The sequence below is a fragment of the Rana temporaria genome, chromosome 8 (assembly GCF_905171775.1).
Source record: "Rana temporaria chromosome 8, aRanTem1.1, whole genome shotgun sequence".
Lineage (NCBI taxonomy): Eukaryota > Metazoa > Chordata > Amphibia > Anura > Ranidae > Rana > Rana temporaria.
In genome coordinates, this window is record NC_053496.1 from 52,599,879 (window position 1) to 52,613,297 (window position 13,419).

A 13,419-nucleotide genomic window follows, 5' to 3' on the forward strand; every position below is an offset into this window, starting at 1 on the left:
ATTAGCATCGGCCTAAACTGAGGAAAAACTATTTTTTTATATATATTGTGAGGGGGTTAGCCCGTCAGCGGGTGTGTGTGTGACCCCCTGGACGGGTTCAGCACACAAAAACAATTAGGCACAGCAGACGATGGTAGGAGGAAAACAAAAAGGTGCGGATTTTATTTGAACTATATACAAAACAAATGTGACAGAAACAAAAGAAATACAAAAATAAATCCTGGTCACTTGACCGCTTACTAAACACATCGGTGTCCCTAACTAACGCCTGGGTACAGCCTAGTGTTGCCCCAGTCCCTAACTCCCTGCTGGTTAGAGTTTTGGTAATAGTAGCCACACAGGCTTTGGCTCACCGCACAAAGATCACTCCCCAGACTATTCACACAGGTCTGGTTCCAGGTTGGAGCATCTCTCTTAGCATGCTGGGAGCTTTTGTAGAGGATCCAACGATCCCACCTGATACAGCTGGGCTCATCAAGTCCTCCCAGAACTCCAACTAGAGGTACAAACTGGCATAAAGCCTGAACCTAGGAGGAATATATACAGCATCTTGGATGCAACCAGGGGGATTTAACCTGCCTACTGTCACAATATTTTTGGGGGCTATTTATTATAGCAAAAAGTAAAAAATATATATTTTTTCAATATTGTCGCTCTTTTTTTTGTTTATAGCGCAAACAATAAAAACTGCAGAGGTGATCAAATATCACCAAAAGAAAGCTATATTTATGGGGAAAAAAGGACGTCAATTTTGTTTGGGAGCCACGTCGCACGACCACGCAATTGTGAGTTAAAGCGACGCAGTGCCGAATCCCAAAAAGTACTCTGGTCTTTGGGCAGCCAAATGGTCCGGGCTGAAGTGGTTAAAGGGACAACAGGTCTTGGTTAAAGCCCACCAGAAGCAAGATGCCCAAGGTCACCAGATGGCTTAGAACCCCTTATCTTTTACTCCGTGAGCTTCACCTGGATCTTTTCGTATAAGAGAACATTATTAATTCTTAATTTGGCTTCACTGAAGGATAGGGTAGGCAATTGCCTTTGCAACTGTTTGTTTTGCTGCTGTGAAAATATGTAGCAGCAGTTTAAAAGTGTTTTTGTTTACTCCTGGTGGGCTTAACAGTGTGTACTGGGCTACAAAAGGGATGGTCATTTCAGATCTGGTCTGAGATCATCCGGTATATAGCAGTTCAAAAGTGGTTTAAAACAGAACACGACCACCAGGTGTGGAGAAAAGAGCCAACCTGTGCAATGGGAAGAGCACCCTGGATTGTGGCAAGCCACTCTAGGGGGACAAGATACCTGCAATGTATTTTTTTATAAGTTTTTATTTTCAGGTGAATGGAGTTTTCTTTGATATGCATGTCATGTCAGTCAAAGTAGCTTGGCAAAATTTTCAATCAATTCTGTACCTTTCAAAACTCTAAATTGGCCCTTAATTTTAATCAGCTTTAAATAACTTTTTCCTTTTCTCCAAATGTATTAGGTTTCTGCCTTTTTCATTTACATTTTTAATTTCTTTATTTATATTTAAACTTTTTTTTCACATTTTGTTTGCTTCTTTTCATTATAAAGTGTAAATTGTATTCTATTGTTCGTACTAATCATAATGACCATACAATTACATATAGAGGGCCAGATCCTCATAGCGAGTACGCCGGAGTATCTACTGATACGCCGGCGTACTTTCAAATTACCCGCGTCGTATCTTTAGTTTGAATCCTCAAACCAAGATACGACGGCATCTGGGTTTGATCCGACAGGCATAAGGCTTCGTACGCCTTCGGATCTTAGATGCAATACTTTGGCGTCCGCTGGGTGAAGTTTGCGTCGTTTTCCGCGTCGGTTATGCAAATTAGCTTTTTCCAACGATCCACGAACGTACGCGCGGCCGTCGCATTCTCTTACGTCGTCTCTAGTCGGCTTTTTCCGGCGTATAGTTAAAGCTGCTATTTTGTGTCGTATAGATAGACTTGCCATGTTAAGCATGGCCGTCGTTCCCGCGTCTAAATTTGAATTTTTTTTGCGTAAGTCGTCCGTGAATAGGGATGGACGTAAGTCACGTCTAAGTTAAAAAAATGACGTTGTTGCGACGTCATTTCGCGCAAAGCACGGCGGGAAATTTCGAAACGGAGCATGCGCAGTTCAATCGGCGCGGGGACGCGCTTCATTTAAATGAATCACGTCCCCTAATCGCCGATTTGAATTCCGCCGCCAGAAATACACTACACCGCCGTAACTTTTGGCGCGCAATCTTTCAGGATTCGAACCAAAGCCGAAAAAGTTACGGCGGCGTAGCGTATCTCTGATACGCTGCGCCGATCCATTTCTATGTGGATCTGGCCCATAGAGTCTGGCACGTTCATTTACTTTGTTTTTATCTACAGGAACATTAATTGTTTTAAAACACTGGTCAAATTAGAGAAAACCTTGTACTGTTTTTTAAAGATATGGTAAAATATATGTCCCATAAAAAAAACATGTATAGGTAATACTTTGTTTTGTTAAGTAATGACAAGCTATTGCCAAATTAATAGGCTAATTCAAAAACTGCTCTAGTCCACAAGGAGTATAGTGGTGCATCAGTTTAAAGAGATTAAATCTGCTTGCTGTCTCTGGATCAATTGCTTTTCTCTGCACACAGTATATCAGTGATTAAGAAAAAATGTTTTAAGCATCACAATAGGGAGTGGTTATGGGTAAGGCTTAAGGCACCAGATTATCTTGGAAATCCAGCCCTTTAACCCTGCATTTATAGCAGCAGTCGCCTTAATCCATCCTGTGTGTCATTTATTATGTGAAAGCAGATGCTGATTGTCCAGGAAGATGGTGGAAGGTGTGAAGGTTTATTCTATTTTAATAATCGAATTACCATGATATCATAATATATAAGGCAGGTATTAAATGTTGAACTTGCACAGCTAAAGTAGTGAATTGTCATCCAATTTTCAAGGTACAGGTGTACTGAAAAAAAATTATATGTGGGTTAAAGATGGTGCTGATGGTTCCCTGTTTAGGGAAGGTTGTTCCAGTTTGACACAGGTGGCCTCTTTCACACGTCTTGCAAACCAGTTGTTCTCTCTGTTCAAAATGAGAACTTCACTGTTCTTGAACGAACTTCCTTGTGAAAGGATAAGTTCACTTTTACAAAAAAAAAATCTACACATTTTTTTACAGGTATACAAATATGCATTTATTATTTTTGTTAAGGACCTGTAAAAGCATTGAGCCCATGATCAGGAGATTGTCGGCGTAATGCCACGGTCCTGCAGGCTACCTACGATATGGGCAGGCAGCTCAATAAACTACCCAGACGGATCAACAACGCTCTGGTAGTTCATTGAGAACTACAAGCCGAGAGCCGCAAAAAGGTTGTCGGGACTTGTAGTTTTTCCACGCACAGAACACTATGAATGAATGAGGTAGGCTTTTTTTTTTGTGACAGCGAGCATTGGGAGAAGATTCCCCGGCTAGGTGTCAAAACAGGGACTCGAGGTGGGGGGTTTGGAGGCCGGTACATTTGTAACATGTTACATGTTACACATGGTGAACTTATCCATTAAGGTGTAGGGCCTGTTGGTCGATGCATTTGTTAGTGTTTTTTTTTTGTGTACTCAATGTACTTCCAGTTTATTTTCCACGTTTCCTCTGTTTTTGCTTGTCCATATGGCTGTTCTAATGAAAGCCCAGTCTAGGTAGTAATAAGCCCCTGAGATGCTCTTTGACGTTTTACTCGGTTTGTTGTTAACGTCTTAGCTGGTGGTCACAATAGTACTTTGAAATTTTGGGCTACAATGGTAACGACAAACACAGCCTAAAACAATACATTTCAACACAAAACATCTTCAACATTATAGAGAAAGTCTAGTTGATTGTAACAACTGGTACCATGACCTGGATCAACAAGAACCTTTACAGAAAGCGTCAAATATTATTATTAAAAACTAAAAAAGCTGCACATAGTGGAAAGATGATTTTTGCCATATGTATAGGAAGACATTGTTGAAGGTAAAGGCGGCCATACACAGTTCGATTTTCGAAAGAATTTTCTTTCGAAAATCGTATGAAAGAATTTTCGTTCGTATTTCGCACCGTTAGTGGGCTGCCGATTTTCGTGCGGCAAGCAAATTTGAGAAATCCGACAAGTTGGAAATTTTTAGAAAAACAAAAGATTTTCTGATCAATGATGGGAGAATCGTGTGAGAAATGTAATAGAAAAAAAACCGCAAGAAAAGAATATTCCCGGAGAGGAAAGAATATTCCCGGAGATAAACGAATATTCCCGGCAACATGAATATTTTGTCGGACAAATTTCGAAAATCAATGGTGGCATCATCGGATCACAAAAAAAAAAAACTTTCTGATTTTGAAAAGAAATTTTGTTCGAAATTCAACCGTGTATGGCCTGCTTAAGAGTTCATTAAGGGATGAGTCACTCCTCGGACTCATTCACTTGTGTGTATATATTTCAGCAGAGCGGGGTACACATTATGAGAAAATCGTAAGAAAAATTCTGTACGAGGTCAACATCCAATTCAGACTTTCCAAACAAAAATTTACGAGGGGAGAAACTCCAAAAATGCTCTTGTACGTTACCAGAACTAATGATTTTCATTTAATGTGCACTGTTTTCATAAAAGATACGAAAGACTGCGCATGATCAGAAACAATAAACAAGTCAAGCAAAACCAAAAGCCTATGTCGGACAAGACTTTTCGTACAATTAGTACCATCCTCGGTTTCGACTTGTGTGAAACATTGAGGTAAACTGAAGGATCATTTGCCCGATTTTCTTATAGAGTGTACCCAGCAGAAGGTTATTTAAACAGTAGGCTTTCTTTGAACACAAGCCCCGTGATAGAGCAGCGGACACAAAACTCGTACTTGCTTCATGGCGGTCTCTCCTATTTTGTCAGAGTGTTTCCTGATACTCTCTAGGAAGTCTTTCAGGCCAGACATGGAGATGTCCTTGATCTCTTCTCGTAACTTAGGGAGGTTCTCAGCCATAATCTGGCAGAAACGATACTGGGAGACTTTGGGGAGGTAAACGTGTTCTAGTTGGTTCATTGTCTTTAGAGCAGAGTAATACCTGTGAGTAGAAAATTACATTATGGATCAGTAAGACTGTAAACACACATTATATGGCCTTTTTAATGCAACAAACAGACAACAGAGACAGCCGTTTTGCTACAGGTGACAAAACTCTAAAAATGTGAACAAGGTGCATTAAAATGAATGGTGCTTGTTGAGTGTTGCGGAGCATCGAGCTTTGAGCTGAAAAACGCTCAGGCCCCGTACACACGTCCGAGGAACTCGACGTGCCAAACACATCGAGTTCCTCGTTGAGTTCAGTGTTGAAGCCGCCGAGGATCTCGGCGGGCCGACTTTCCTCATTGAACAACGAGCAAATAGAGAACATGTTCTCTATTTGGCCCGACGAGTTCCTCGTCGGCATCCTCGCTGAAAAGTGTACACACAACCGAGTTTCTCGGCAGAATCCAGCTCCGATCGAGTTTCTGGCTGAATTCTGCCGAGAAACTCGGTCGTGTGTACGGGGCCTCAAGTGTGAATGGGGTCGTAAAAGCTGAACTGTGGGGAAAGTAAAATTGCAATTGGGCTACCCCTACACCACAAGGGTTAAAATCTTGTTTATCTAGGGGCCTGGGAAAAGTAGTTTTACTTACCTGATCCCAGCTCCTGCAGCTTTCTCTGTGCTGCAACACCGGTCCCTGAAGCTTCCTTCTTCCTTATTCTCCGATAGATGTATGTCCTTTGACATCTTCATGACCAATGCAGAACCCAAAGCCCTACATTGGACGTGAGGACGCAGAGGTGCAGTACCCTGCCGGAGTATAGGAAGTGTCATCAGCCAGGGGAGTGGAGAATTAGGTAATTGCTTTAAATTAATACTTAACCCTTGTAGTGCAGGGACAGCCCCACTGCAAGGGAGGATTTTTACTTTTCCCGAAGGTGGACTACAGCAGAAAATAAAGTGCTGGAACTATATAACACAGAACGGCAAGTTTTCTGCCTTAAAATGTGCATCTCTCTGCACTAGTACTATGACAAGAGACTATACAACAGCTGCACATAATGCGGTTGATTTACTAAAAGCAAACAAGTGCAGTTCCAACTCTGCAAGAGCTTATTAAATGAGAAGCTCTGCCGATTTCCATCATCTAATCATGTGCAAGCAAAAATGCTGTTTTATTTTGCTTGCATGTGATTGCACATTCTTTGCAAAGTGAAGCTTTACCTCATTTACTAAGCTCTGGTCCAACTGCACTTGCAAAGTGCACAGTCTGTTATCCTTCAGTAAATCCATCCCAATGCCTTCAGCAAGGTGCACACAAGTGAGGTTATAGCATAATGGGGGTAATCCACAAAAGAGATACGACGGCGTATCTACTGATACGCCGTCGTATCCCTGTTTCTATCTTTGGAACTGATCCACAGAATCAGTTTCCAAGAGATAGACAGAAGATCCGGCATGTGTAGTTGAATTACACTGTCGGATCTTAAGGATGCAATTCTAGGCCGGCCGCTAGGTGGGGAGGCCATTGCGGCCAGCCTAGAATATGCAAATGAACACTTACGGCGATCCACGAATGTTCCGACGGGCCCGTCGTGCTAATTCTACGTCGTTTACGTCGAGTTACGCCGTGTAAAAATAGGGCTGAGTCCTATTTGACTAAGCCCTATTAAGTATGGCCGTCGTTCCCGCGTCAAAAATTCAAACTCTACGTCGTTTGCGTAAGACGTCCGTGAATGGCGCTGGACGCCATTTACGTTACCGTCTAAGCAAATGACGTCGGAGCGACGTCTGTTAGCGCAATGCACGTCGGGTAATTTACCCAACGGAGCATGCGCAGTACGTCCGGCGCGGGAGCGCGCCTAATTTAAATGGGACTCGCCCATTTGACTTGGCCCGCCTTGCGCCGGACGGATTTAAGTTACACCGCCGCAAATTTCCAGGTAAGTGCTTTGTGGATCGGCACCTAACTTGGCAACTTTGCGGCAGTGTAACTTAAATGGAAAAATTTACGTTGCGCTGGCTGGCTGTGGATCTGGCCCAATGTTCGTAGCAGGATCAGGGAAACAAGTGACAGCAAAAGTAGCAGGCAACGGTAACTCAAGGTAAGTTGAGTAAAGTATTCTACCAATTATAGAATCTCCCATAATTTTCAGAAAATTGGGCACTTTGAAAAAACTAATCGGGAAGTATCTAAAATGAGCAAAACGGACTTTACAACTTAAAACAGAAGATATGTTTTTCCCTTTACCAGTTGTCCTCATATTACTTTTTTGCACCGTACTAGAAATTCCCGGCATGCAAATTGCAATGTTTGTTGTTTTGCTCGGCACAGAGCTGTGGCTGCGGTTAATAGGATCACACTGGCAAGACATTAAAATAAATAACGTGGTCAGCGAAGAAGTGAATTGTGTAGGATGGCGTAAGCTGTAAATTAGAATGCTACAGATGAGTTTCAGGACTTCTTTCATCCAATCCAATTTCTAAAAGAGCAGCTTCACATGGCGTGACCTCTCGGGAGATAATTCCATAACGGCATTAAAATCATATAAACGGTTTTATTCAAATTATATAAATCAGCTTATCGCAACACTGTTGGTTCATCTGGAAGGTTTTTCCAATGCAGTTACTGAAATCAGAATTAGCATAATCCAACTTAAACCCATTCTTGAGCCCCTTGCTAATTATATATATCTCCAGCTCAAGGCCTTGCCCTTTCAACATCTGCTCCGATGGGAGCTTTGAGACTTTTTTAATTTGTAGGTCATTTGCAGGTCAGGATTTATGTTGTATTGCTTGCATTTGGCATTTTATAGACAGAAAATTGTCATGTAGTACTCAGCCTTAGAATAATGCATCTACAATGGATATGAAAAAGCATCTGATCTCATGGAAGGGAACGGAAGAAGGTGTGCCAATATTAACGAGACAACATCATATTAACATGCAAAAACATTTGGGGCCAGATTCTTGTAGAACGGCGTATCTTTGCAACGGCGTAACGTATCCGATTTACCTCACGCCTCCGCAACTTAGACGGGCAAGTGCTGTATTCTCAAAGCACTTGCTCCGTAAGTTGCGGCGGCGTAGCGTAATTCGGCCGGCGTAAGCCCGCCTAATTCAAATTTGGATCAGGGGGGCGTGTTTTATGCAAAACTACTGTGACCCGACGTGCGTGGAATTTCCCAGTGTGCATTGCTCCAAAGTACGCCGCAAGGACGTCATTGGTTTCGATGTGAACGTAAATGACGTCCAGCCCCATTCACGGACGACTTACACAAACGACGTAACTTTTTCAAATTTCGACGCGGGAACGGCGGCCATACTTAACATTGTTGCGCCGCACTTATGCCACCATATAGCAGGGGCAACATTACGCCGGGAAAAGCCTAACGTAAACGTCGCAACTTTACTGCGTCGGCCGCACGTACGTTCGGGAATTCGCGTATCTAGCTAATTTGCATACTCGACGCAGAATTCGACGGAAGCGCCACCTAGTGGTCAAAAAAAATATGCAGTTTAGATCCGACGGCGTAAGAGACTTACGCCTGTCGGATCTAATGGATATCTATGCATAACTGATTCTAAGAATCAGTCGCATAGATACGACGGGTCAGATTAGGACTTACGATGGTGTACATGGCGCTGCGCCGTCGTAAGTCCTTTGAGAATCTGGGCCTATGTGTATAGTTAAGGACTACATGGAAGAATATAGTTATGGTTTAGAAGGGAGAACATGGCATAGATTTCCGAAACTCAGTGTACAAGGTTTGTGTTGAGCCAAATAATTCTCTACAGATAAGAGGCATTGGCTTCACTCCATCAATGAATGAAGGCTAGAGGGTCATGCATGGCTCACTTCTGTGAACAATTCTTGCAAACAAAGAGCATCAAGCACTGGTGAAACTTAACCACTTAAGACCCCGGACCATTATGCAGGTAAAGGACCTGACCCCTTTTTGCGATTCGGCACTGCTTTGCTTTAACTGACAATTGCACAGTCGTGCGACGTGGCTCCCAAACAAAATTGGCTTCCTTTTTTCCCCACATATAAAGCTTTCTTTTGGTGGTATTCGATCACCTCTGCGGTTTTTATTGTTTGCGCTATAAACAAAAATAGAACGACAATTTAAAAAGAATGCAATATTTTTTACTTTTTGCTATAATAAATATCTCCAAAAAATATATAAAAAAAAAATGTTTTCCTCAGTTTAGGCTGATCCGTATTCTTCTACCTATTTTTGGTAAAACAAAAAAACAATAAGCGTTTATTGATTGGTTTGCCAAAAGTTATAGCCTTTACAAAATAGGGCATAGTTTTATTGCATTTTTATTAATATTTTTTTTTTTTACTAGTAATGTCGGAGATCAGCGATTTTTTTCCTCACTGCGACATTATGGCAGACACATCGGACACTTTTGACATTTTCACAGCGAAAAGTGCTATAAAAATGCACTGATAACTTTGAAAATGACAATGGCAGTGAAGGGGTTACCCACTAGGGGGCGCTAAGGGGTTAAGTGTGCCCTAAGGGAGTGATTCCTACTGTAGGGGGGCATGGCTGGATGTCACTGATCGTCGTTCCCTATAACAGGGAACAGACGATCAGTGACACTGCCACACAGAAGAATGGGAAAGGTGTGTTTACACTCACCTCTCCCCGTTCTTCAGCTCCTGTGAGCTTCAGACCGGGTCGCACATGCGACCCACGGCTGGTCTCTTAAAAGCGACGTACAGGTAAGTGCCTGTGCCCAGCCGTGCCATTCTGCCGACGTATATGTGCAGGAGGCGGTCCTTAAGTGGTTAACCTACCAGCATGTCTTTGGAGTGTGGGAGGAAACCGGAGTACCTGGAGGAAACCCACGCAGACACAGGGAGAACATGCAAATTCCAGGCAGATGGTGTCATGGTCGGGATTCGAAACCAGCGACCCTTTTGCTGCTAGGTGATGTACAAGTCATAATTTTTTTGCTTGAAAATTACTCAGAACCCCCAAACATCATATATGTTTTTTAGCAGAGACCATAGAGAATAAAATGGCAGTCGTTGCAAAGTAACATAGTATTGGCGCAGCAATTTTTCAAACGTGTTTTTTTTGAGGGGGGGGATAAAAAAAAAACTAAAGTTAGCCCAGTTTTTTGTAAAACTGTAAAAGATGATGTTACACTAAGTAAATAGATACCCAACATGTCGCACTTTAAAATTGCGCACACACGTGGAATAGCGCCCAGCCTCTGTACTTAAAAATCTCCATAGGCAACGCTTTAACATTTTTTACAGGTCATCAGTTTAGAGTTACAGTTACAGGTCTTGGAAGAGAATTGTTGCTCTCGCCCTAACGTTCACAGCAATATTGCACATGTGTGGTTTGAACGGCGTTTACATATGTGGGCGCAATATACGTGTGCAAGCACGTGGGGACGGGAGCGCTTTAATTGTTTTTTTGTTTTTTTTTATTTCTTTTACATTTTCCCCTTTACATTTTTTTTGGATCACTTTTACATTCCTATTACAAGGAATGTAAACATCCCTTGTAATGGACTAGGGCAGGCCCTCTTTATGGAGAGATGTGGGGTCTATAACTCTCCAAATCTCTCCTCTAGGCAGGAAAGACTGAAATCATAAAAAAAATGACCTCGGCCTTTCAAGTCGAGTAAACAGCAGTGTTGATACTTGACGTCATACTGTTGCACCGGGCCTTCGAAGGTCATAAAGACTGCCGGGGATGATCTGGTCCTCCGTATTCTCTATGGTAAACTTCTCTATGGTAAACTTCCGCCGCCGGCGGATTCCTTCTCCAGCTCACAGATTCCATGGGCGAGCCGGTAGCACAGCCGCTATGATTGTTCTTACAGTGCAGGGAATCGCCAGCAGAAAAGAATGACATCTGATGCCTGATAACTCCACTCAAAGTCCAAGATGTCATATGACGGCCTTGGGCGGTAAGAAGTTAAGATTTATTGTTATTGAACAGGGAAGAAAGCAACATGAATGACACAGACTGTGTGGGGGAAACACAGATTAGCCAATTGCTGACCGCAATATGCATATATATATACCTTGCGGCTTGCAGGTGGTTTACCAGAGTTGAAGCTATCAGTCATAAACCCATTTTTTTTTTTCAGCCAGTGACTGGCTTTCTCATGAAAGCGGTCTGAGCGGCTAATTGGATCGCTTATAGAAGCAGCAAGAGAAGTTGCACCCCAATCCCCCTTCTCTGCCCCCCAGCGGTGTTTCTCAGGATAACCATTTTTACCGGCATCCCCGTAAACGATCAAACGGGTCGCGTGGCTGGCCATAGTGGTTACCAGAGACCAGATCGTCTCTGAATACCTCTATGGTCTAAAATAAAAAAAATACGAAAAAATAAAAAAATACGCACCACACACGTTCCACGAACGTTAGAGCGAGAGTAATAATTCTACCGCTACACTTCTAAAACTCGAAACAAGTAACCTGTAAAAGTTTTGAGAGCGTCACCTATAGAGATTTTTAAGTATTGAAGTTTGTCATTCCACGAGCGTGCACAGTTTTAAAGTGCGACATGTTAGGTAGCTATTTACTCGACGTAACATTATCTTTTATATTTTAGAAAAAAAATTGGGTTATGTATTGTGTTTTCTTGCATTAGACTTCAAAAGTGTATTTTTTACAAAAAATTGTGTTTAAAAAACGTTGCGCAAATACTGTGTGATATGAAAAAAAATTGCAACGATTGCCATTTTAATTCTCTAGGATCTCTGTAAAAAAATAAATAAAATTATATATATTATATATATATATATATATATATATATATTATTTGGGGGATTTTCTAGCAAAAAAGGTGACATGACAAACTCTGCTGTCAGGGAAACACAGAAGGGCTAAATTTCTTTGGACAGTGTCTTATTTTCCCTGATATTTTCTACTTTCTCCCTCATCAACAGCCTGTGAACTTCAGCACTGTCTGTCAGCCTTCCTCTTTTATAACTGAGCCAAGACATAGAAGGAACACTCAGAATGTACATATTTTAGTTAAATAAAGTGAAATACTGTTTTTGAGACCAAGGAGAGGGGAAGGAGATTCCAATAAAGAATGGACTTCTCTGGGCTTCAGAAAAATGTCAGCCTCCAGAAAGAAGAAACAGGAGCAATGCTGGAGGTAATTTACAGCACACTCATTTTGGTAGCATAATTATTAACCAGTTCCCAACCATGTCACGCAGATATACTGCGGCAGAATGGCTCCCCTGGGCGAAATCCCGTACAGGTACATCATACCCTTTTGCACGGCGGGGGACCGGATGCGTGTGGCCAGCAGGCACGATCACGCCGGCTATGCGCGATCGAGTGCACGAGCGCCAGCATGGGGATTTGTGTGTGTAAACACACAAATCCCTGTGCGGTCAGAGGAGAGGAGCCACATTGTTTGTTCCTACTGAGTAGAAAATACGATATGTCTCTTCTCCTAATCAATCCTATCCCCATACAGTTAGAACACACAATTAACCCCTTGGTCGCCTCCTAGTGTTAACCCCTTCCCTGCCAGTGACATTTACACAGTAATCAGTGCATTTTTATAGCACTGATCGCTGTATAGATACCAATGGTCCCAAAAAAATGTCAAAAGTCTCTGATCTGTCCGTCGCAATAAAATCGCAGATCATCGCCATTACTAGTAAAATAAAATAATAAAAATCCCATAAATCTGTCCCATAGTTTGCAGACTCTATAACTTTTGTGTAAACCAATCAATATACGCTTATTGCGATTTATTACCAAAAATATGTAGAAAAATATATATTGGCCTAAATTGATGAAGAAATTCTTTTTTTTTTTTGTTTTTTTAATCGGGATATTTATTATAGCAAAAAGTAAAAAATATTGTTTTTTTTTTTCAAAATCGTTTTTTCTTTATAGCACGAGAGCGGTCGTTCTGGGCGGCCGTCATATGACGTCCACCCAGAACGAGAGCCGCACCGCCCAGCCGTCATTTAAAGGTGGGCGGACAGCAAGTGGTTAAGAAACCTAAATTGCCATCAAACTGTAATGGGTAAAGTTCTGCGTTAATTTGTAAATTTATACAATATCCTAGCTAAAACATCTTAAAAATTTTTAACTGCGAGTTCCAAAAAATTGTCAACAGATTTATTTTAAAACATTGACTAGCTAGATTACTGGAAAAGAAGGAGGACTTTATTTGAGATGTTAGTAAAAAAAATAAAAACCAGGATTGGTAAACAGTTATTCACACTAGGATTGACAGCTGTTTGGTATACCTATATTTTTCCAGGTGGTTGACATACATAATTAAGAGAAAAAAAAATGCAAATACCCGAATTACACATTTAGTATGCAATACCAATGAGAAATGTGCATTTTTTTCCGTTTGATACAGTTTTTTAAT

At 41.6% G+C, this 13,419-nt stretch overlaps 1 protein-coding gene across 6 annotated transcripts in view; it reads right to left on the reverse strand.

Annotated features, from left to right (window-relative positions):
• The window catches only part of EXOC6 (exocyst complex component 6), a 369,989-nt gene that overhangs the window by 238,795 nt on the left and 117,775 nt on the right, over positions 1 to 13,419 (reverse strand). For all 6 annotated transcript variants that reach the window (XM_040361791.1, XM_040361789.1, XM_040361790.1 and 3 more), the window contains exon 6: positions 4,882 to 5,086. In XM_040361791.1, the coding sequence (XP_040217725.1) occupies positions 4,882 to 5,086 (205 nt within the window). The remainder of the gene's footprint in view (positions 1 to 4,881; positions 5,087 to 13,419) is intronic.